A 25,837-nucleotide genomic window follows, 5' to 3' on the forward strand; every position below is an offset into this window, starting at 1 on the left:
GATTAAAATTTATTTTAACGATTTCGTGCTTATTTTATGGCCCGTCCTTTAGTTTCGTACAGCTCTGATCCGTCTTATGCACCGTTATGTAATTGTTTATGTCCAGTAAAGAGCTTATCTTCTTACCACTTTATTGCTCCTTCGAAAGTTTGATCGATATTTATTATCGCATTACGATCTTGGTACGTGTAACCTGTACAACGTTCATGGTAAGAATGGTACGCGAATCTTTACCACTGGCGGTCTACGTACTATATTTTAGCATAAGAAGCTAGGCTAGATCGAGATACAAGATAGAGCGGCCTTCCTTTCGGAGATTCCTCGACTAACGTGCGTCGTATTTCCATTATTTCGCTTCGTGGACGCGATTAATCGCGTTACCCAATTGCGCGATATACACGGTCATCAGAATTATCCATGCAAGTATATACAAATACTATCGATCGTCGTTTTTAGATTCCGTTTTAATACCGTTTGCACATTCGCGTAAACAAATTTGCCACTCGACCAATTTCACTGTGCTTCGAAAACGCGTAAAGATTTTTAACAAGGACGCGGGAGATTTACGTTTTATCGAAGGTAGAGGTATGTGAAACTGCCGTTTTAATCTGCCGTGGAAATGCGATCTGTCTAATTAAAATTAATTATTGCGTTTAATTAGATCGAATGATGCATTACAACACTTACTCGAAGCGTGGTTAGCGTGGTTAGTTAATCGTAATAATCGTGTAAAATTAGATCTGTTCGTTAGTCTAAAAAGTTTTACCGTCATTTTTCGTTCGATTTTTCTTCGCTCGACAAATCTAATATAACGATATATCTGATCTAAAATTGTTCGTTGGACCGATTGGAGCGATTTTTATGACGATAATATTATTTAAGAGAAAAATATACCGAACGGAGAAAGCAAGAAAAAAGGAGACGGAAAAAATTCGACGTACCTTTTCGAAGATGGGCGTATGGGTCCCCGACGTTATTTTCGTGATAAATGACCGAATGTAACGTGTCATTTATCTCGTGCGGCGGAAAGTAATAGTGCGCCTTTTCCACGTACCACGCGCCACCGCGAGGCGAAATGATTTTTCCGTGGAAAACACCGTCGCTGATGCTTCCGAACACGTGACTGCCAGGTTCACCTGGAAATAATAACGGTCCTACGTATTTAACAATGATGGTCAACTATAGAGATATTTCCGACAAATTTTCGACAAATGTTCGTAATGCGGTCTCCCAAGTTTCAGCGTTCGGCTCGTTAAATATAATTAATCTTTCGAACTGTGTAATTATCAAATGCGATAAATTTAGCTGCTTCTCGCTGTTTCGAATAATATGAAAATATACAAGTTTTTTTTTAATCGTAATATTCAAGCGTTGCAAGTATGTTTCAAGATTTTAAGTGATATCGCTTTAAACGCGATCGGAATATGCATTTCGTTTCTTTTAAAAAATAGAATACTGCACCACGGAGAAGATCGTGCAGCGTTTAATTTCGTTTTCTCCGTCGCGTCGTACAGAGGAATAAATATTTACATCGGAAGAAACGTTATATCGGACCCATGTCAACCGGTTTTTCCTATCCACTTTGATAAAATGGAAGAAAACCTCGTGGTCGAGTATCGCTGAATGTCAGCAATTTTTAAGATAGATTTTTCTCTTCTTCTCTTTAAAAATCGAAGTAAGAGATTTGGCCGTTTGCTCCCGGTCCACGGTAAACGCGGACCACGGTTAGACGTAACCAGGTGGCCGAGGGTCGCAAGTGCAAAAGTGAAAGATAAACCGTTCCAACAAGCGAGCCGATCTATAATTTAAAACGTCCTCCTTTGCACGAACTCCTGTAAATTATTAGAGTGGAAATAAAGATCTCAGCCAGTACGTACACGCACTTTTGCGTGCCACACCTGGTATCGCGCGCAAATCGCGACTGGCTTAGGAGCAGAAACAACGCTCGGACTATACCGTAAAACGGTACTGACTCGTTTCAGAATAAAGTTTTACAACGTAACAGCGCACGCGTAAGGAGCAAGGAGCTCGTGATTTACGCTGTAGCTATAGGCATAGGTATAGGGAATCTCACGACTGTTAGACCATATTCCGTGGTGCGTCGTATTTCACAACTATTTACTGGCTGTTTCGTTCTTTTCGCGTACATCGTGCACCATCGTCCGCGACCATCGACACCGCGCGCACCTTCACTCTACACGCATCTTCCGTAATTTCCACGCAGAGTTCGATAACCTTCTCACTGGGAACCGCGTTTCTGTTCACATTTCAATATCAATGGATAAGTGGAGCAACATACGAAATGTTCTATTCTGAAACGCCAGGGAGCAAGCTATCGACACTTGTGCAATTTTCGAAAAAACCAGTCGTAAACTAGACGAATGATTTTCAAAGCAATTACTTTTATCATTTTTGTTTCGGCATTTTCCTTCCCGTCTTTATTACGTATACGTATACGTATACGTGTACATAGACCGAAGGAATTATCGCAAATTATCGTCTCAGCGCTGATTGAAAATCCGATCGCAGAAACGCGTAAGTGAGAAAAGAACGATCAAAGCTGCAACTTACCAACCAAGTGGCCCTGGTAAATATGCGAGGTATCGAGGTCTTCCGTTTGACCGGAAGGGCCTTCGATAATTAAGTTACTGCTAAAGGTAGCCAGATCTCGCTTCAGTCGGATGTGGAAGTCCCTTCCGTGCGAACGAAACTTCAGAGTCACGGAATTGTCGCGGGTAACCGACCTCTTGGCCCTCAAGTGACCTCGGTGGACCTCTTCGGTAGGATAAGAGAGAGGTTCGTAGTGGCGGATATATTCGTTCAATCGACGAGCTGCAACACAGAAAAACGAACAGGCGATGCTTCAAACTGGTCTTTAACCATACTTTCGAAGGCATTCGTTGAACGATGCGGGGAATAACACGAATCGTTGAACTTCATCAAGTAGGATTCGCTGTGAATTTTATTCCTTTCCATTCCGAACTTTCTTCGCTATGTAAAATACGCTTTCGTCGTACATTTAAACTTTCTCGTAACTTGTTAGCGCATCGATACATCATTCACCGTACAGGACTATATATAGCTGATTCTCACTTAACTTGACTCACTTAATTGGGTAATTATTTGGAACACGGACGATCTCACTGATTTCATTTACCTTGAAATATGTTATCAAGATTATCGTTCTGAACATCTTTCTCCTATACGTGTTATATCCTTTATATGTACGCACTTAAAGAGATCCAGATTTCTGGCTTTTCGATTAGGTTTAAATTAAATTGCATTCGATTTAAAGTTATATTTGCTTATATTTACTAGTACATTTTTATTATTATACATATTATTATTATACATATTAACGCTATATAACTGGAAATATTTTCACTATTACGAGTTACGAGTTATAAAGAGTTACCGAAATTATGTCGTCGTCGTCGTCGTCGTCGAATTTAAATCGAAGATCTCATTCACAACCGTATATGCAAGGCTGTAAGAAGCGACTTGGAAAATTTTACTTCGACATCGCGCGAATTGCTCGCTCGTAAAAATCTAGTCCAACCCAATATCGATCCCGTAGGTGTGCGAGCGAGGAGTTTTTAAGAATAAAACTTTTGTCCGAAAATCGGACACCGTTTGTCCACTTGTGAGATTGATACGATGCGGCGTTGGATTAAATTTTTACGAGCGTGCATCGCGTGTCGTCTTGAAGTAGAATTTTCAAAGACGCTTGTTACGATCTGGCATATGCAGCTGTGAACGAGAGCTGTTCCAAATAATTACCGTCTCTTTTTATTCGTTAATTTGCCCGTTACAAAAAGTACGACGGTAAGCTAACTTTTCAAACAAGATACTTGAACGAAAGTACGCCATTTATATTCAATCAAATAAAGTAATAACGAGTGGATTCGCTTTGAAGCAGGCTGAAATTAAATTCAGTTTGAATTTGAATCTGGCATGAATTTAACATTGCGATCAATGATCGAGATTTCAAGTGAAAAAGTAAAGCAATTTTCCAGGACAATATTCCACTTGAAGTAATTAACAGCTTATTCAATAATTCTGCAAAATAAATTCTATATTACACACCAGAGCGTTATATTATCCATCAACGTGCAAAATTTCGAAATGGTTAGTATATACAATACGCGTACTGTACTGAAATTTTTTTTACAGCGAATATGAAAATCATTTAAGAGTCGAAGAGTATTACTATCGCGTAAAAATAGATTTTTATATCGCGCTCGGTTTATAAAACCGGGAAGTCATAGACTTGCATTTTTCGTAGAAAGTAAGTTTCATCCATAATTAATTTCGTTAAAAACAGAAATATCGCTCGTGTTTTACGCGTCAGATATTTCTGGCACTCGAAGGAACTCCGTCCATATAGTCCTGTAACCCGGTCAATAATCGTGACGCTTCGTTGCTTAACAAGTGCAAAGATGCTTGCTAATTCAGCGTATAGAGGCAAACCAAAGCGAAAGTTTATACGAAACGAGTGGTCGTTACATGCAACCAAGAGCGAGAGTTTTGCATCGACGAGTAATGTCCTAATGAACTATATACGCAAATATATATTGCGAATAGCTTTAATACAGCCGTTTATCGGAATCCGAACTAGACACGGACATAGGATAGAATTCGAAAATTCGAAGAACAAACGACAGGGAAAATTCCAAATACGTTGTTACGAAAGATGGATTTCTGTTATTGGCAATGGCTGACTTGTCAACGAAGATCGTCGCGTGGTTCGTTCGCGAAGAAAAGGAAGATCGAATGTCGCTTTTCGACGAAACGAGACAGAAGAAGGCACGGGAAAGAAAATATCTGAGAATTAATTGCGAGAAATTGGAGAGTTAGTATCGGTCAGAAGAACGCAACGTTACTTCGTTTACTATCGTTATCTTCGAGTTGCACGCGTTCCACAAGGTATATGATCGCGCGAAATAAAGTCAAAAGAGAACGGTCCAAGTTCGATAACCAGTCATCGTTTCGAAATGGAAAACTTAATAATTTGCTATCGCTGGCGTTAACGTAAAATTCGCATTAAGATCTCGGAGAAACCGACAACTTTATTACGAATTTCACGGAAAACTACGTTTTATGGAAGACACAACCATCGCTCTGTACAAACTTGGCTCTTACGTAATCTTATAGAAACTAATACGAAAAGAAGCTAACATTTCATTAAATCGTATAAATCTCGTAACGGTTCGCTGCAGACGGTGGGTTTAACTTTTAATCCGAATGACAGAAAGAGTACGTTGGGTAACGCGTACCTAACGGATGCCTACGACAGAAAAGGCGGCAGCAATATGCTGAAAGCGCAGAGAAACGTGGAACGATGGGATTGAGAAACGTGAAATGGTCGTCGCGACTTTCAATTTTCCAACGAACGCTTTTCCTCCGAACCCTTGTACCGCGACAAAAAAAAAAAAAAAAAAGAAAGGAGAGACAAAAGCAAAAAAAGGACATCGTAATAACGTTAAAAACACGGTGGAACGTAGTCGTGTAAAATTAGCGTTTACGGGAAAATATACTAAAATAGAAGATACTTGTATCGAAGATAGAAATATACCGAATACTTTGAATTTAAAAACATCTCTCGTTTCTTTTTCTCGTGCATACATACTTTGGTTATACGACGCTCTAACATTTGTGCAGAAATTACAAAGAGAAGTTTAGATATTTTTCTCCAATTTCCACAGGTACGGACGAACGAAACGATAAGGAGATGCTGTCGTAAAATAGCATAAACCTACGTTGATATCAGTTGCGAAATTGGATTAACGCGATCAAGGTGATGAAAGAATCGAGGTAAGTGGGTCACCACGCACGGGTCGGCATTGTACCCGATGTGCATCGTGGGCGTAATTGGGCCGATACGACGTTGCGACGGCGTTACCTTTAAATTAGCGTAATCGTGTAATCCGAACGGGGAAATTTCCATTTCTCGTTTACTCCGGGGTAACGTACAGCTTCGATAACTCGACCACGGCAAAGATACATACACGCGTTCTATCAAATTTTCAGGTCATTTAAACGCTACGATGGTTTGGTCGATTCGACGTTGGAGATCGTGTTTCCGCGTTCCGATCGTGCTCCATCGAATCTTCTCTGTAAAACGCTACAAAAAGCAACATGCTTCCCTGATCAGCTGGTCGGGGATCGGTTTGCTCCAATGTTTTGGTAAAGATTTTGTTTCTGAACGTCGTTTCCTCCTTCGAGAATACAAATCGTATCCCGTGGCAAGAGAAGTCTCGACGGTTTACGATGCGAACCCGTCCTTCGAAGGACACTGGTTTCCTCCAACAGCATTTACTCAAATACGCGTCTCTGTATGTAGTTTGGCAAGCAAGAGAAGCACCATTAAACTATGTGGATCTATGTGACTATGTGGATCGCTTTCGAAAAGAAACTGCGTTTAGTAGTACGGTTAGATCCTGGACTAAATATCCTCGAGTACAGGATGCAAAAGTTGTTATCCGATTTACGAAAAGATATAGAACGTATCGTTAGGATATTTAAGGGATCAGAGAAATTTTCTAATTTCATTGCCTCGGGTTATGATCGAAAAGATTTCGCGGAAGACGTTCCCGGCATGGGAATCGCGTTAATAATCACGCGGAAATTCTCGTAGGATTTCAGCGAAGACGCGAAGCGAAGAAACGAAGCGTGTCTTTGTTCGCCATTATCGAACTCAGCGAGGACCGAATAAAATTCAATGAATCTCCGCTACGTGCGTCTTTCGCAGTAGCAGTAGCAGTAGCAGTAGCAGTAGCAGTAGCAGTATGTAGTACGTAGCAGCAGTAGCAGTCGGTCAAATTGCGTCTGGCATCGATCTATTGACTCGGGCATGTGCTCCCTTCTGTCCGGAGAGGAACCGGTTTCCGGTAGCTGGTTCTATCCACAGGAAACATCGTGGTTGCGAGGGGCGTAACTCGCCACGAACCGATGCGATGGATCCCTCGTTCTATGGTTTATGAACATGTACGATGGACACATGGTGCGTTCGCGATCAATCTTATCTGCACGCACGCGCATTATATGCATAGAAATAAAAAAAGAAAGAAAATGGCAGCAGAGCGAAAGACGAATAGATAGGCAGGCAGAGAGAAAGGGAGAAAGATCATGGAAAAACGAAACGAGCGCAGAAGTTATCGAGAGAAGAAAACGCAGAGACGACGAGAGTAACGTAATCCGTCAGTCGATTTTACATTGCATCTATCGTAACGGAGTAAACGTCCTATTCGTGTGATCTCGAACGATATGATTTTATAGTGCGTTTATCGTGCACGTTTATCGCTCAAAGATACAAATTTATCGCGCTAATGAAACTCGATATAATATCGTTACAGATAACGTTACCAACGTGACGATCTACATATTATTATACGTATTAAGTTTTCTTGTTACAGACAATAGATATAGCATTTAATATTTCCACGTATAATCTTATCGAGTTAAAATTTGATCGAGATCATACAGCGCGCAAATCGATGAAAAGACTATTTACCTAAATGATTCTATCGTTCTCTAAAATATTCTAAAATAATGACTTTAAAATAAGGTATTTTAACAGCCTTGGATATTTGATACAGCCACGCAGACGATACACGTTCAGTTTCCGATATTTCATTGCTATTAGTAAATCGTTTAGCAGCGTCGATATGATGGAATACGGTGTTACGTCGTATAAAGATACGATGAATGCGTATATGATAAAAATCTCTCTCTCTCTCTCTCTCTCTCTCTCTCTTTCTTTTCTCTCTTTGCACGAAATTAATTTGGTTGTTTACCAAAATTCGCCCGGGGAAAGCAAAGAATATACCACTGCGAGTGAATGGTGAAAATAGGCTTGTCTCGGTACACGTCCTTCCTATACATTACTCACTATACGCTATACACTACACAATCTCTATCAAACTCTCTCTCTCTCTTTATCTCTATCTCTATCTCTATCAAACTATACAATCCTGCGCGACGTGGTTCCTGATCTACGTGGTGATTTGTACCGTTCGGGGATTTTGGCTAGATAAAATGAAAGACGTTTTTTTCTTCTCGTGAAATTGGCATCGTTGAGAACTTGGCTCGCGTATTGCCGGATAAGAAGGTTTGGAATAAAGTCCAGAAGCTTGTAAACAATGCACACGACGTACTTAAACGCATACACGTGGAAAACATTCGTATTAAGCGCGTTAGGAAGATGCCCGGGACAAAATATTGCAACCGATCCAACATATACGTGTAACAAATAGTATCCATTTAGTCAGAAGAAGCATATCGTTAAACGCACTTTCCACGTAAACTAACAACGTTGTCCGCGATGTCGAGAAAGCTTTTTTAAATGGCATCGTCGACGACAAATTATTGTTATCGATTGGACCAAGCAGTAGCAGTTAGCTAGGAGACGATATTAACGATGGAGGAGGAATCAATTGACCTAGTTGCACGTGCCAATCCTGCCTGCTTGGCTACCACCAACTAATTTAACTATTTAGGCAGCTACTCGCACACTATGCTCGCCTAGGTTCAACGGAATAATGCTTTTGCACGAGAGACACGTTTTATTTCTACCTTGTTTCTTCTTCCTTCTTTTCTCTTTGAAAGAAAGACGAAACTCGACGAAAGTCGTTTTTCGCACAAACCTTTCGATCGCGGTAACGGCACATACGAGAAGAAAAAGAACAAAGATCCGAGTAAACATAACGGTATAAAAGATAAAACGATATGTCGTCTTATCGAAGATCGCCTTATGTCGATCGCAAGGGATCGCAAGGGATATTTAGGGCATAGCAGCAGTGCGAACAATAGCGCAAGTTCGATGCAGATGAAGGCACGTTGTTAGCCGCGAAGCGTGGAATGCAGCGGGAGGCTTTAATTAAATTAGTTTAGGAGCACCGGATTAACATTAGTTGGCTAATTAATGTTGCGGCCAGCTGACTCTCGGAAATTACCTTTTTTGCGTAATTAATAGCCGTTGGAACAAGCTCTGCAACAAGAAGCCTCGAACGTACAAACCGGTGATAACTTACACGGGTTATTCCACTTATTAACTGTCACTGGTAATTTCTAACAACTCGTTAATTACTCGTTAATTACTCGCGCGAATGTTTCTTTTCGTAAACACAAAGGCATCGTTATTCTCGGATCGGGTCAAACAACAATTTGACGGAAGACGAAACGTTTTTTGGTAAAACTGGTCTTACATTTTACATTTTACGTTTGAAGGCATCGTGTCTTCGTTACGAGAACATCGGAAAAGTTTGGCATCTCTTTGCCACTTTTGCCACTTTTGGCAACAGTGTCGTAAATTACTCCATAAAGCGAGCAAACTTTTATCCTTTACCCCCACATCTTAAGCGATCGACAGCCGGGTAAAAGCCCAGAAATCAGTCATCGATGGCTGTTGTTTTCCATCTTACGAAAACCAAAGTGGCGAAAATCGGACGAGAACCGAGAGTCGTGGTCTGGCCGCCACGCACGGTAGGAGCAGTGGTACGACCACCGGCCGCGACAATCAGATTCAAACCAGTCGGTCGTAGAGTACGGTTCTCTTCCGTCTCACGAAATTCAACGGTCGTGGTCCAATCGGCCGGACACGACAGGGTAGTTACATACGAACAGTCCGAACCGTTCCAAGTTCATACGAAGACATACGAAGTTCGAGGATCGTGGTCTGACCATCGGACACGACGTAACAGCCGATATCTTGTATCGTATCTAGAACGGACAGTCTCTTAATAGTGACGCATTCAATAAATTCATACGGTACACCTTATAATCAACTGTCCGGCCTGCAACTCCTTTCCTCCGTCAACCCGCTCACAACCGCGAGTGTTCGTAGGTGTACAAAGTTTCATCGAATATTCTCGATCGATTTTTGCCGACTCTCTGGCTCTGAAGGCGATATTAACGCGATATAAGTGACAATTAAAGAGAAACGAACGCATCGCGTTCGGCACTGCAATTCGAATCTCCCTCGAATTCCGCTCTTTCCCATTCCCTCTCAAATGGAATAAATCTCGGTTATGCTCGTTCGCAATGACGTATCAGGGACATTGACTCGTGTGAAATTAGTCGCATAAACCCGAATGAAAATACGTCCGAGTACGAAACCGACGTTCGATACGGCTTCCAAACGGCGAACACAGTCTAAATATTTATCGACTGGTAGGTGCTCTCGTACAACGTTCGAGTTACGCGTTGTCACCATTGTGTTAGAAATTTTATTAACATCGTCTATACTCTCTGTTTGCTAAATGGCGGGAATCGCGTGTTTTTCTATCGATCTCTAACGATCAAGTAATCGCGTTTACAAGAGGGATTACACTGCCGACGACCGATTAAATTATTTACATCTGTACTTCTTTCATCATTTTGCAAATCAGATTTCGATCGGCGAAAATTCGACGTGGCATTTACGATGTATGTGATGGAAAAGCAACGATGCAAACTGCGTTTAAGATTTATCATTCTTTAACGGTGGTTGTTACAACGAATGACCCTTCCTCCCTTCTTTCGCAATCCGTATAAGTCACCAATCAGAGTTAATACGTTAGATCCGTAGATCTTTGTTCAATACAGTGAAAGATACTAGAGTGCCCCCCAAAAAAGTATATTTTCTATCATTACGTTGCTCGAAATACACGCGACGATATCTGCTCTATCGAGTGGATTTTATAATGGTTTTGTAAGGAAGAACCCCAAAAGATGCCTAGTTGTTCGAGACGTCTATACGCGCTTGCGCAAACAAAAAATGAGTCTGAAACGTTCTAACGTTGCTGACGAGATTTACGCGTTCGTTACAACCATTTCGAGCGTTTAGCTGTTAATCGCAACATCACCCGAAGATGCTTCGATCTCTAGTGCTGCGCGTACGTAGCAAAAGATGTCTGGCTGTTGAACACTTGGGAGAATTTCCGAGATGTAATGAGATTTAGAGTTGCTTGGTGTGCGTTAAGTGAAAAGAGCGAAAATACGAGCGAAGATACATTTACTTTCTACGCGAGAAAATATGGAAAATATGGAAAATATAGAAGCATATGGAAATGGATTTATGGACGGTAATATACTTGGGATATCGAAGGAGTAAAGCGTGAAGGCATTTGAGATGAAAAAGAAAGAAAAAACAACCAAAGAAAACTGAATATCTTAATATCAATTTTAAACGAAAAACAACGAGAAACGAGAAACGAAGACGTAAAACTGCTTTGCGTCTTTTCTTCTGTACAAATCGAGTCATTTATCCGCCGATTTTTGAAACAAAACAGGCAAAGTTTTTGTTTTGAAACGATTCACTCTATTTAGTTACTCCGGATGAATGTGCAATGTGCGATAGCCGACCGTTAGCGTTTCTATATTAACGGAAATGTATGTATTGTACGATCACCGGTTCTTGCATGAATACACCAATATATCGATTATATTCGCGTATATATTAGCTAACGAATGATATTTGCTATTCCACTCGTCCGGTTTAACTTGGCGATTCGACAAACGCTATTTTCTATTGCTATTTAGCCGTTTTATTCCTCTCAAGTATGATGCGAACTCGTTTATCATTCTTCCGACGTATTAATCGAAGGAAATTGATCGATAACCGTTTCTATTTCTCTTTCTTTTTCATCGTTCTATCTATACCATTACGCGGTTTTCTTAATTCCAACATACCATACACGAGTAAATTGCGCGAAAAGTTGCACCGATCGTTTAACCTTACGTTTGCAAAAAGATTTCGTTTTTCTTATTATCGCTTCGATCTTCAAAAATGGTAATCGTCTCCTTACAACGATACAAATATCGAGAAAGATGGGATATTGTACGAGAACGGTATTTCCAGAAATAGAACAGAATAGAATAGAAACGATCTGGTAATTGATCCCAAAGACCAATTGCTCGATTAAAGCAATTGAGAAGCAAGTCCTGTCTTGTATCATTCAGGCCAGTGTATCGTTGATAACATGTATATTTACATATATATTTTACTCGTCGGTTTTTAACGCAAAAGAGTCGAATCCGTGGTCGAATCACAAATATAGTCGAACAAGTGTTAAATGCGATAAATCGACGAAAGACGGTCGAAAACGAGGAAAATTTCTAGATCATCCTGGACTAAAGTGGTATTCTCTGACCCATTCTCTGGCGCGGTTTCATCGAGTTTAGCGGATACATATGTTCGAGCACGCTTCCGAAAGTCGCGCTAACTAACTGTTCTATTACCGAGTCCTTTGTCACAGATAAATCACAGATTAACAAGGCTATCCATGTGTTTCAAGCCGAAACTGTTTCCTGTATCTGGTATTTTCCAATAAATACACTGTCTTTCTGTCGATTAAATTAATTAAAGCTCAACCTTTAGGAAAGTTTTTCGATTGCGAGAAAATTCGCAGAGCGTTTCACTCCCCTTTCCGGTTCGTCCTCTTCTACTCGTACCAACGGCTTCCTTCCTGCACTTCAGAGTTCCTACGCCTTATGAATGCAGCTTTAGCGTAGCTCGTAGAAAAAGTACTTAAAACTTTTACGGTTCGGCTCCTTCCACGACAGTAATTGAAAAGCCTAGCGGAATAACCAGTCACGTTCAAAAATTCAATTCTTTGTTCTTTTCCGCTAAAAGGGCAAATATTTTCCAAGATTTCTGGCTAATATAACTCGGTAAGTAATCGTTGCAAAAAGACCATTTCAATCTCAAACGGATAGATGTCATTCCGAGGATACAAAACGTATCTTTTGATATTTTCCATCTCGTTAGTCGTCGTTAATAACGGCGTGAAACGTCGAGCCATTATTTTCATGGCGTCGTACGTCGCGTCGCGTCGCGTCGCGTCGATTGATTGGCGAGACGCGTCAAAGAATACGATACGACGTCCGTAAATAAACGTAGAATCGAAACTGCTTCTTGCATACTCGTGACACGATAAAACGCGAGTCTTCGAGCCTCGAGCTATAGCTTCGGTGAAATACGATAAAGAGCGAAGACAAAGGGCGAGGAACGGCCGAGGAAGCAGAGGCGGCAACATTTCATCCAGAGATGCGAAACACCGGCAGCACCGCGAGAGAACGGCAAACAACAAATTTTCTACGTCTTTCTTCGTTTTTCCGCTCTACTTCCTCATCGATAAATATCGCGCCCGCGCTCCAGCTCGCCGCCCGTGCTACTTCCGTTTTCCACGGCAATGGTAAATACAAGCGAAATTTTCAACCGTTCCGTCAAACGTTCAAACCGATCCAGTCCATCTAATCGAGCCTGCAATTATGTATTAACTTCAACTTGGCAAACGTGACGACCCACCGGCCAAATGCGATGCAAAGCCTCTTTCGAATAAACATTCAAAATCAAATTACCCCGACTACTTGCAAATAAATTTCATATTTATTCTAACGTAAAAACGCTTGGAGGAACAAATCTAACTACGCGTTATATTTTTCGTATAGTTTCATATTATTGAATAACCAAATTGAATCACCGGTGGCAAGTCTAACAAAGAATAACAATGGAGATAAGTTGTTGAAACGGACGCTTTGACGGATGTGCAGTTACATTACTCATATGAAAATCGAACAATTAATGGTAAATACCGATTAGAAGCGATATTTAATACCTTCTCATATCGATCCTCCATGACCGTCTTCTACGAATTGAAACAGTTTATTTTCTCTTAAGATCAAATAATTATATACTGTATTTCCTTGTTTATTAGTCAACCGATTAGTTTACATATATGTTTGCGTTCAAATTCTATATGCGTATGCACGTACGTATACGACGATTCTTGGTATACTCCGTAAATACGCATACCCATTGATAAACCAAGTTCTAAATACAAATTAGTTACGGTTCATTACCTTGACGCGTAGCATATCGATCAACATCGTCACGTTGTATAATCGGATTTTACAACCCGATGGATTCGTTTTAGATTCGCGTTTCGGTGCACAGAGGACTAAGTATATAAAATAACGACATACACTATCGAAACACGTTACTAATTAATGTCAAAAATATTGCCATTATCGTTTTCTTGCGAATTTATTCGCAGAATAAATATAGTTAGCTTTATCAAACCCAAAGAAGTTGCATTCCTCGCAACTGAATCGCAAAACTAGACGACGTTCCCTGAGAGCTAAGCAAGTAGCTAAAATTTCCGGAATTCTCGGCATAGCGTTACGCGATAGAAATGACGGACAGGGTGGTATCGGAGACGCCTGGTGAACGAACGTAATACCGTTTGGCTTTTCTCCGAATCTCGTGTGTCTAGGATTCGAAAACGTTAACGAATCGCGAACCAAGAGATATTGGAAAGTTTTCGTTTTCATGCAAAATTTGTGTCCACGTTTTTGTCCAATTTTCGCACGGCATTCCCTATACGCGTTCTTTTAAATTAACAAAACCATGTCAACCAGAAGAAACAGTTTGGTATTTATCCGAAGCGGCGTTGAATATACGAAACGTAGTCAGTGCCTATGTAAAAGACATTAAGAAGGAATTTGTTGTTAGTTCTAGTCCCGGTAAGCTCTGCGACAGTCAAGTTTCGCGAAGCGGCCCGAAGAGAAGCCAACGCCGCATCCCATTTCCCAAGTTTCAAAGCGGCAAGGTTTTGTTTTTTCGCGCGTTGTTTGCGATCCGTCGAAGAACAGATATCCATTCGGTCTATGCTACTCGTTTTATCACACGACAGATAAAAGCTAATTTAACGTTAACAGACGACGTTTGACAAATTGTTATTTATTCGACGCATCGACCAGACTAATAACGAAAAACCTGTGGCTATTTCGTATAATTTATACCGCATTTAATATTTGCCACGAGGAACTTCATGAAAAATAAGCAGAGATAACGATAAAAATATAGGAATCTATAGATTCGAATAGCTATTTACTATAGTACGTTATTCGTATTCGTATCGACGGCAGAACGTTCATTTATCTCTGTCACTTACACGTATGCAATTGAAAATGAAAGCTGAAAGCACACAGAGGATACTATACATCGCGACATCTTCCAACAGGAATGGTTCGTTTCTATCGTATCGTCCGATGACGAATCGAAAAATGCCGGTGGAGAGTATTTTATATCGCCTTCAATTATCTGCGACAGATGGTCGGGCGAACGCAGAGAGACAATGGGAATAATGGCAAAAGAACGAACGATCACCTTTTTCTAATTAAAGTCCGGTTTCTATGGGCACTTTCAGACAGCGTAGCGCAGCGTCCTTATTATTACATTTCCGTGTTCAACTTTGAGAGAATCTAATGCAACAACAGAGACTGCGAAGCAAGAAAAAAAGGCACAATGGGCATAGAAGCGCGGACGAAATCGACGGAGCACGTGAAAAAGTAGAAAAATAAACGAAAGAAAGCGAACAAAGGATACGGAATGACGTTAAACCGATAAGGATGGTCGATGCAGCGGCTATAAATGAAGCAGAAAATAAACCATTGGATATAAATGAAAGTTAAAAAGAAAACGGAAGAAACGAAGATAGAAAAGGGATAGGAAAGAACGAGATAGAAATTGGAGTGCGAGATACGAGAAAGTAAAGAAGATCGGTAGATAGTCGGGTTTGCGCGTCACAGTGAGTTTTAATTTCAACTCGGACCTATCTTCCTTCTCCGCATTGCCAACTGGTGTGATAAACGATGATGCATCGAAGCGCAAAAATATCGAGTTTAACGAACTCGAATTAGCGTAGAACTAATGGAACGAAGATCTCGCAACGAGCGATTTGAAATTCCTCGTTCGCGTTTCTTTGCATGCTTCTTCTTTCCACTTCTTCCAAGTGATTATCTTTTTTTTTTTTCGCCAGATGCGTTGATTATGTTTTCCAAAGAAAGTCAAGGTAATAAGACACAATTCTTCAATTAAATAATTGGAAATTTTGCAACGCCTGTTTTGTCTCTTTTGCTTCACACATGCTTCGGTTTTATAACACCGAACGATACGATGCTTCGTCACTTTGAAATTTGAAAGCATCGTTAAAGCGTCAAGAGTATCGATTATAGTTTATTTCGCGAGTAGACACGACGAGTTAAATTTTTACGTGATAAAAAAAATCAGTACCCTCGAAACAACAGCCATATATCCAAAAGTCAACCGGTTCGTTCGTATCAGACTGAGTTTCGCAGTCTACGAGTCGGTCATAAACAATTTTATCGTAGTTGACATACTGTTAATGACTTTATGGACGAATATGGGCGACGTTCGCTACAATTCCGATTCACCTTCCATATAGTATTAAAATATAAAACAACGACCGGTATTACGCGTGGTGTTCACGCGAAGGTAGCCTGGTATCCGATCAAATATCACCTCGAGTGGCCAGGCATTTATTGCGCGTCAAACGCCACCTGAGCGACAGGTGGGTCGGGTACACCGGCAAGGATGGAGAGGGACGGCGACCCGTCGAGCGCGGGATTTCGCGGGGTTCTGTTTTGGGACCGATTCTGTGGATCATCGGCTACGACGCGGTGCTTCGTTGTCCCATGCCGCTTCGTGTCCCCGGACACAGGCATGATGTGTTACGCTGGCTTCGCGTTGGTCCTGGCTGGGGGACGCTGGTGGCACGAGACACCGCGTCACGGCTAGCTCGCCTTCACTTGCGTGGTGCGTGCTATACGCAGGCTGGGCCTCAGGGTCTCCCTAGCCAAGTTGAAAGCTATATGGCTCTACGACTGGCCGCGTAGGGGAGCTCCTTCGCCTGGCCTGTGTTTGGATATAAAAGGGGAGGATGTCGAGGTGGGGCTTTGGATGAAATATCTGGGCCTCACCATCGACAGCCAACGCCTTATGTGGCCTGCTGCCGAACAATCTGTGGGTCCGAGATCGGAGTGCGCCGACTATACGAGGGACTCGTCCGTTCTCCGGTCCTGTACGAGGGTCCGGTGTGGGCAGGGGATCGGATGGCGAGTCGTCGCAGTTTGCTTTTGCTAAGGAGTCTACGTAGAACGACCGCCATCAGGACCATAAGGGGATACCGGACGGTATCTCATGCGTCGGCGTCTGTCCTGGCAGCGTCTCATCCGTTCGAGTTCCAGGCCTTGGCGCTTCGAAGGGTGTACGAGAACATGAGAGGCCCGGGCTCGGGCGTCTCGAGATTCGAGGGGAAGCTAGGCGAGAGGTATGGGAGCGGTGTTGCTCCGACCTACTAGCCGAAGATCAAGTCTGTGGCTGTTAGATCGGTCCTCCCAACTGGGAGGCTTGGAGGGACCACGGAAGGCTCCCGTTATCCTTCCGGATGACGCAGGTGCTCGCAGGGGTCGTCACGCCGAGGAGATTCTGAGGTCTCCTCGGATTTGCTCGACGGCCCATTGAGGGTGGCGCCTCTCAATGTCCAAATTCCTAAGGAATGGCTGCCTCAGAATGGAAGAAGACGCAGCAGTGTTCAGGCAGCAATTCGAAAGAGGTCCCGAAGCACCCCTGTTGAGCATTAGGCGAGCCACCGTGGGGTTTTAGTCGATAAGCCCAACACTAACCCGCCGTTTCCCAGAAGAGCGGCGGGGTGTCCACGAGGATTTCCCCACGTATAAAAAAAAAGTACATACATATATCGCGAATCGTTGTCGGATCTTTGTAGTGATTTATAAATGTGTCAAATGAAATGGAAAGTCGTGTCGTATCATACACGCGTTCTATTTTAAAATAAATGACAAGTTAAACGTTCAATACCACGAAGCGAAACGAATTAAACGAATGCGTAGACAATTATCGTTGATAATCGTTAGCAAACGATATATTTTATCGTACCGTAATATTAAAGTTGTGGCGGCACTCGACGACAAATACCGCCACTCGACACTAAGTAATACCGGACAGCGGTAGTGCAGTGGTTAGCGTCTTAGGTTACGAACGTTCGAAACCCGGGTGGTTCGAATCCCGGCGCTCGTAGTTTCGATTTTTCTTCCACGCATCTAAATTAGAAGAAAAATAACAGTACCCCAACAGCGACATCTACAGCCCCAGCAGCTACAATTGTCACGGACAACATTTACGCCTCAAAGTGTATCTACGTTTGTCGTGATTTTTCAGAAATGAAAATTTCCGCCGCCCAGGCATATGAGCTTCGATCGTTAAATTTGAAACGTGTTTGAGATTAGGGTACGAGAGAAGAGAAAGAGAGAGAGAGAGTGGTCTGTTCTAGCCAACCTAACCCGAAAGGAAAGATGCCTGATCGAAGGAAGAGAAAAAATGAACGAACTTTATTATTCGATCGAGGCAGATGATAGATGATCAGGGCTACACGTGCCAAGCTTTTTAATACAGATCGCGTATATGTAACATTTGAAATATGCAGATAATCGTCTAACGACCGATCACATTAAAAGTTCGATCATTCCGGACTAAATATCTCAACTACGCAATGGGAAACACATTTGCGAATTATTCACAGTAACCTTTCTACTTGTGTATATCCGACCAAGCGAACCAAAACATATTTCCCACATAACAAACAAACCATTAGACAGCACACACCAACGATATCTCGTTCTACTAAAATATCTTTGAGCACTTACTGTTTCGTCTCATTTCCAAACCAATCTACATAGGTCGTATTATAACCAAAAGCAGCATGCTAAAATACTATAAAAAAATCGTTTGCACGAAAGCTTCACCGATTAAAACACTCGATCCTCTTGAAAGATCTATGTACTTTACAAAAAAAAAAAAAAAAGAAACGTTGAATTTGACTGAGAGAGTTTCTTAAAAGAAGGAAAAGAAAAGGGGAAATAAATGCAAGGTAAGTTATTTATATACGTATTTGCGAACGCCTGTGCACACGCGCATTGGAGAAAACGCGATGAGAAATTCGCTGGAAAGAGCGGCATTGAAGAGGACAAAGGGCGAGAGTTTACGATGTAACGGAGAGGATGAAAAGCGTACGGAAATCCCATGATGCGAGATATAACGCTGGGGTAAACTTGCGGACGTGTCAGCGTCGCGACGTTAAAGCACGTTCGCCATGAAACGATTCTCGGTGCGTACATATAACATCTAGCCTCATTTATGCAGCTGCGTTTTTCTCATACGCGCCGCATCCGATAAAAACCTGTACTCTGGCAGCCTAGCATTTGCCTACAGGGAATGCCTGTTATAATGCTGTAAAAGCCCGATAAAGAGTCACCATCCGGTGCAAGAAACCTCAAGCGCTTAATCGCAATGATTACCCACGCAATAATAATCACGATACTTTTGAAATTCGAACTCAAACGTACGACAGCACGATGATTCGACTATTTTATTCGCAAACATCCGAAAACTGAAGGAGAGGCAAATAAATTTATATCTTGGATGACGTCGGATAGTTATTTTTCTTTCCTCGTAATTCGACAACGTTTGTAGCAGCGCGACACAGTGCGGAGAAAAGCAACCTCGTTACGAAAAGCTTTTCTCCCTGTTATGGTGCATGCACAACATGCGTATTTATACACGCGGAACTGTCGTGCAGATTACTCTGTTTGAAGAAAAGTTTGGAAAGCAAAACAGTCACGACGTGTGCGAGACACGACGCAAAACAAACGATCCGATTAAGTGTCCTGGCCGATCATGTAGTATGTAAAGAGTAAACGTTTAAAACAGTAGGCGTCGTCGACTCTACATACCAAGGGAATAATCGGGTAAAGCTCGACAGACAAAATGGCTTAACGCAGCACACTAGCTCCTGTAGTTCACTCGTTAAATGGACATATCGTGCAACATTCGATTAAAATTTTCTAACCAAGTTCTACCCAATTTTGGCTCCATTTTTGGCTCCATCCAAAGTTTCTGGATGAATTATCCGTGTCGATAAATACCAAACTTACGCGTTACTCGCGTGAATAATAAAATAACGATCAATATAATACGTCGAATGTAAAAAGGTCTCGTTGTTGCAACCACGTTTGCTCTTCTCAACCTCGCGCGTCTCGTTCAAACCAATTTCATGCGGAATAAAAAAGATCGACAAGTTTATTCGCACGAAGATATCGAGTAAACTCAACCGATTTATCGAAGCTACGATAAAAGATTTATACGTTGTCGTTTAAAAACAGAGAGAAGTTAAACGATAGATAATTTCGTACGCAGAGATTATTTTCCGAACTTCCAATACTATCGAAACTAGAGAAATATAATCGAACGATTAACGTTATCGACGATACTTTGGTTAACGCGTGTGTCAACCGTACGAACGCGTTCCCAGCACGAATCGTACGTTCAAGCACGCGTATTTTACAAGCGTTCGCTGCCGTTTCAATAACGGAGACACAGGTATCGGGTATACGACTAAACCGACTGTGCCAGCGCACAATTTACGCAGTAATCTCTGTTTAGGCGATCGACAACTCAGGAGGAGCAAACATTAGGCGTTGTTTCGTTAACGGTAATTGGATACGTCGCGAATTAAAGGACTGTCGATACATCGACCGACAGTTAGCCATACAGAGATCCCCTGTGATCGCGTCTCAGAAAGGGAGTTGCCTCGAATTTCGATTGGCCAGGAAGCTCGATAACTGACCTGACTCGCTTTGATTAGGGATTAATCCGTGCCAATCGATAACGTCACCGCTGAAAACGTTTCTGGAGCGTCGGGATGCGCGTCCACCGGATGACGCGTGTCCTTCCAGGCGCGCATTGGAATCCCTCTGTATGAGAAGAACGTGCGTCATCTACTCCTTTCGATTGCACTGTACGAGCCGATTAAATTACTTTAGCTAATCAAAGATACGCCGCTATCCACGAGTTGCAGCACGTTTGCTATCGGGTCGTTCTGACAGCTCCTAGCAACATTTTTTAACGAATACTTACGATATTAAATATTGAATTGAAGTATGCTACATGGGAAGTAGAGCGAGTAAAGTTGAACGTTTCAGCCAAAATCCTATGTATACGCAAAAACCGTCGCATTTATAGGCTATTTGCAGAAGAAGCGAACAACACTTCTCCGACTTGAAATGTAAGACGGACGACGTTATCGGACTATTTCTATTAAATTTTCTTTGTATCGTGTTCGAGAGAACATTTATTTAATTCCTGTATATTGCGAAAAAGATAGAAAGTATTCTTGCTGAATTCGGTGCAGCGGGATTTTCATTCACGTGGAATGTCGACGTAATCGGAGGTAGACGAGGAAGTTAATGGTGGCAACGGTTCGGTAGGCTCGTAAAGGAATTGATCGTGTAGCTTCGAATGTACGTCACGTGCAGAGACAAGTTCGATTTTTCAAAGCGGGCAAAAAAGAAAGAAAAAGACGAATAAAAAGAGAAGAGAGGGGAGAAAAGGAAGAAAGGAGAACTCACCGAGGTAGAGGAATAGAGAGGGAGAAGCATCGAACATCGCTAGAACAACAAAGACGAGACTGATCAAGTGGTAACAAAATAATTGTCGGTAAAATGGAAAGGGAACGGTTTGCGTCAACGCGGTTGCATTAAAGGTATGTAACACCGACAGGACAATGTGTGTCTAGAATTGGTGTTGTGGTCAAGGACTTGTTCGCAGTAAGTACGTATCGCAACAGCAAGTAGTCCGTACCTTTAAGATCTCGTTCCATTGGTTCGATCGGATATCATTTTTGCTTGCCCTCGTTCCGGTTAACGTCCGCGATTGTACAGGACAGAATCGTTTCGACTATTGGTCGTTCCCCTAATTCCATATTTTCATTGTTATCTCCTCGTAAGAACGAATAACGGAGAAATTTGTGGAGCGCGAGGTAGGTCCATCGCGCGTCCGCCCGATGTAACGCGCGTGTACGATAATCTTGTTGTTCTTCCCTTTGATCGGGTCATGCTGAACTTGGATTCGATACCACGATACTACGATCTACTCGGAATGCTTCTCCAAGCGAATTCGCGTGAACGCCACGAGTCGGAATTCGACGGACCGCTACTTGAAACTATTTTTTAAGCATTTTATTTTATCGAGATAACTTTCGGGCTTACCGTTCTTCGTTCGTTTAGATTCGTGCAGCGACTTGTTTCTCGTGGAAATTTTTCTCCTTCGAGCACCCTTTCGGCCGCTTCGCGCGCCCACGTACAAGTTCAATATACTTTTATTGGCCTGGTCATGGATGTTCCGGCAATGTAGTGTATAAGCCGCGCAGTGCACCGTGCACCACGTATATACGCTAGGTTTTTCGATAACTCGATTTTCAATGTTCACCGATTCCTTGCATCGATGACCGGTTCGATCGTTAGGCTAGCAACGACTCCTCCACATCGTATAGCCAGTTAATATTCATCGCGCAACCTGAATTAAACGTAACAAGTTAGCGAAAGGATTACGATTTGATCAACTTGGAATAAATCGAACCATTTTAGCGAACGTGTACGTACATGGAAAGAAAGTCAAATATGTACGTAAAACTACGATGAAGCTTTTAAATAGGTTATTCGAGACGAAATATATGTATCACGGAACAATTGAAATAGGGAACGTTACGCATATGTATCGATCAAATGCCGTAATGTAATTAATCCTTTGTGACGTTACGTTACTAACATTCGCTACTAAACATTCGAAAGTACTTGTGAGAAATTATATTGTTCTTGAAAATGCGTGAAATAGATCAGACTATAGCTCGCAATACGAAATTCCGTGAGTTGCATCAAACGCAATGTTAAACGTAAATATTTTTCAAGTTAACATCTATACCGAGGAACGCCTGTTCCAACATTGACGAAACGTTCAAGGGAAGCAGGTTGCATTCGTTCGAAGAAATTAATCGCACGGAAAGTTAAATTTCAGTTGATAGCAATGAGCTACGAATAACTAAATAGTCCGTGACTGGTAAATGTCGTTAATCAAGGTGGAGAAGAGTGCGTAGCCGAGACCGGTGAAAATTTCGCTGAAGTTGGCGTGGAAAATTTACCGCTGGTCGTCGTGAAAATTTGTCTTGCCTGGTGCATTCTGGAAAGTTGGAGGACACGATAGAGATAAAGATAGAGGGGGGGGGGTGGTAGGATGGTACGGCACTAACTACTAGCTAAGTCGGAAACGATGCTCGGAGCTCGAGAAGGTCGGAGAGCGTTAAGACGCGGTCGTTGCACGATGCTGCACCGTCGTCGCCCTGATAAATGAGAGATGTTATCAACAGAGGGTGAACCAGGAGAGTCGCAGCAACTGCTTCTTAGACGAGGTGAGAGTGGCTCTAACGATTGTGTCCTAAGCTGGTGCACGTTACCGGCCTAGACACCGAGCATTATGCAAACGACCTAACAACCTTGCGCGCCGCTCCAGATTACACGACGACTTCGAACGATGGAAACAGCCGCGAATGCTCGCGATATTCCGCGGCACGATCGCGCCCCCTTCCTATTCCTCGTCCATTTAAATCATTTCGTTAATTCGCCGTAGGAGAATTTTCTACCGCGATTTATCAACGATGGCTTGCCACGATGAAAAAACCCAAGTTGCGAATTACATCGGAAAAACGAACGAATACTAGGTTTCCCGCGAGTGTCGAATAAAATACACAATGCACTTGACGGAGTAAAATACTCGTTTGATTCTCGAAGGTACCGGTAACTCGAAAGGACTACCGATCGCGATCGATCCATTCTTTTTCGTAGAACCGGCTATTAGGTTCGAAACAAGTACCCAGCAAAGCCGATTTTCAATGGAACGTCCCTAGTCAGTAGCGATCGAATAAGCGAGAACGCGCGGCAACGTGGGTAGCCGAGCACGTAAATCTTTCATCGACGCGATCTGCTCGCCGCTGCTACCGCTACCGTTAAGTATCGGATCTTCGAGAGAAATATGATTCGCGTTTCCAGAGGGAAACAGAGGGAACGAAAGGTTTTCGTCAAAACAAATACCACGATTCCGCCCCCCTATTCCAATTCGCGTTACCCGTTCTCCCTTTCTCGCCATAAAACTCTTACTTTGCAGCGTGCATGGTTCTACGAGATCACGGAATACGATAGTATGCTACGTATCCTCCCTCCTCCCTCTTTCTTCCTGCGTAGGTATGCGCGCGTATGTCTTCGTCGCTCTCTTTGTCCTTCTCTTTCCTTTTCAAATAAGATATTCTCCTGACGAGAAGAGAAACAGCAAACGGAAAGATCGAGAAGGAGAAGACGGCTGAAGCGTTTCGTTGAAAACAACGACGACCGTCTGCACAACTGCAACGTACAAGGAGTTTTGGCTATCGGTGAAGCAGTCTACTTACCTCTGGTCGTGTTTCTCCAACTTCGTAATTATCTCCGGAGCTCGAAACACGAGGAGGACTCGTACGATAAGAGCCACACAAACCTCTATGTTTATGCATAGATGCTCCCGTTGTTCTTCGCTCGAGTATATGTCCGCGAATCTATGCACGTATTTAAGCACGTATCGTAACCAGCACTCAATTTTCTAGGTATTTCCACGTACTTTGCAAATTCATCAATGCCGACTTTGTAGGATAGAACATCGAACGCGTTACGTGCTTTACGTGGCAGAGTGTCGAACGTGTTGAACGACGTTGCTGGGTCAGTAGTAAAGTTTTTTATTATGCTCCGATACACGGTTTACGATAAAATTACTTTATCGAGGCGATACTCCGTATTTTCAGAAAAGATTATCTTGAAAATTGTCTCGTCTTGAATCGTTTTGGATCTATTTGGATACATCTGTTAGTCTGGTAACGGTTAACTTCGATGCAACCAGAATCGGTATGTACCTACACACAGTACATCATGTGCTTAATATGCCACTGAAATTTCACTTTACACGTTTCCGATTCGATTATTTATAATTGGAGCTCGAGTACATGGAGCGTAACGTTATTAATCGCAATCGATTTCACGATACTCTGTGCCCCCGATAATTAAATTTCATATTTCCTTCCTTTCCTCTTCTTTTCCAAAGAAAGAACAGGCTCGAACAAACGAACGAACAAACGAACGAACAAACGAACGAACGAACGAGTTATGGGTAAAGCAGCAACAGTGCTTCTATTTAAATACAAACGAAGTCGACACCGTGCCAGTACTTGAGGGACTTGGAAAGATACTTGAAGGTAAGATAGCGCGGGCCACGTTCCATTTTCCGGGTAAGCATGCTTCGTTTGCCAATGTACAATGACTTGCATCGTTGCAATGAAACTTTTTCCAACGATTTTTGTTGCTTCTTTTCCTCTCTGGCTTTCTCATTATATCCTTTAACCGAGCTACACCCGATTACACTTTCATCCGTCGAGTCGTCGATTTATTGGCTTATCAAGTTGACCTGAACGAATTTGGCCATCCACAAGCACGCGATAGGCGCTGCAAATATCGCTCGTCGATTCCCTAAGCCGTCTTTGCGTGAGATGTAGCGGAAGAGAGGGCTGTTCGTGAATAGAAATTGCATTCCGAGAGATACACGTTGCTTGCGCGTAAGCTGATTCGCAGACGATGTGGGTCCTTGACGATTCACCGGCAATCGGCTTACGTTTGCAAAGAAACCCCCCGCGTGCCTTCACCCGGCGACAAAATGTCGATATTTGACCGAACATCTCGAGTATCTTAAAACACAGCGTCCTATCCGCCGAGCTTATTTTAACGAGTAACTGATACGTTCCTTCCGCTCGCAACAACGATAATTATTCGGTAAGAATGGTAACGAAATGCGAGACGAAGATACACCTCGCTTAAGAATTTGACGCGCGATCTGCCAAAGCGCAAAGTTCGGGCCGCATTTATTAAAATTCTTCGTTCTGCGTTCTGCTTTCAACTACGCAATGAGAAGTATTTCGATAAAGCCGTTTGCTCGACTCGCTGATTCGCGTAATTTTAACGAAAGATGCGTCCGGAATGTTTCGCGCGATATCTACCAGTGTTCGTAAATTTATCAACGACAGGGGTAAGTAAACGTATCTCATACTCGTAATTCTCGTACCAAGAATTCGGC

General features: G+C 42.4%; 1 protein-coding gene across 3 annotated transcripts in view; it reads right to left on the reverse strand.

Annotated features, from left to right (window-relative positions):
* LOC117208929 (disintegrin and metalloproteinase domain-containing protein 10) overlaps positions 1-25,837 on the reverse strand; it is a 77,820-nt gene that overhangs the window by 8,270 nt on the left and 43,713 nt on the right. For all 3 annotated transcript variants that reach the window (XM_033450459.1, XM_033450458.1, XM_033450457.1), the window contains exons 2-3: positions 2,572-2,832; positions 942-1,136 (exon numbers count right to left, since the gene is read on the reverse strand). In XM_033450459.1, coding sequence (XP_033306350.1) covers positions 942-1,136; positions 2,572-2,832 — 456 coding nt within the window. The remainder of the gene's footprint in view (positions 1-941; positions 1,137-2,571; positions 2,833-25,837) is intronic.

The sequence above is a fragment of the Bombus bifarius genome, unplaced genomic scaffold, assembly GCF_011952205.1.
Source record: "Bombus bifarius isolate JDL3187 unplaced genomic scaffold, Bbif_JDL3187 scf7180000008163, whole genome shotgun sequence".
In the NCBI taxonomy this organism is placed as follows: Eukaryota; Metazoa; Arthropoda; class Insecta; order Hymenoptera; family Apidae; genus Bombus; species Bombus bifarius.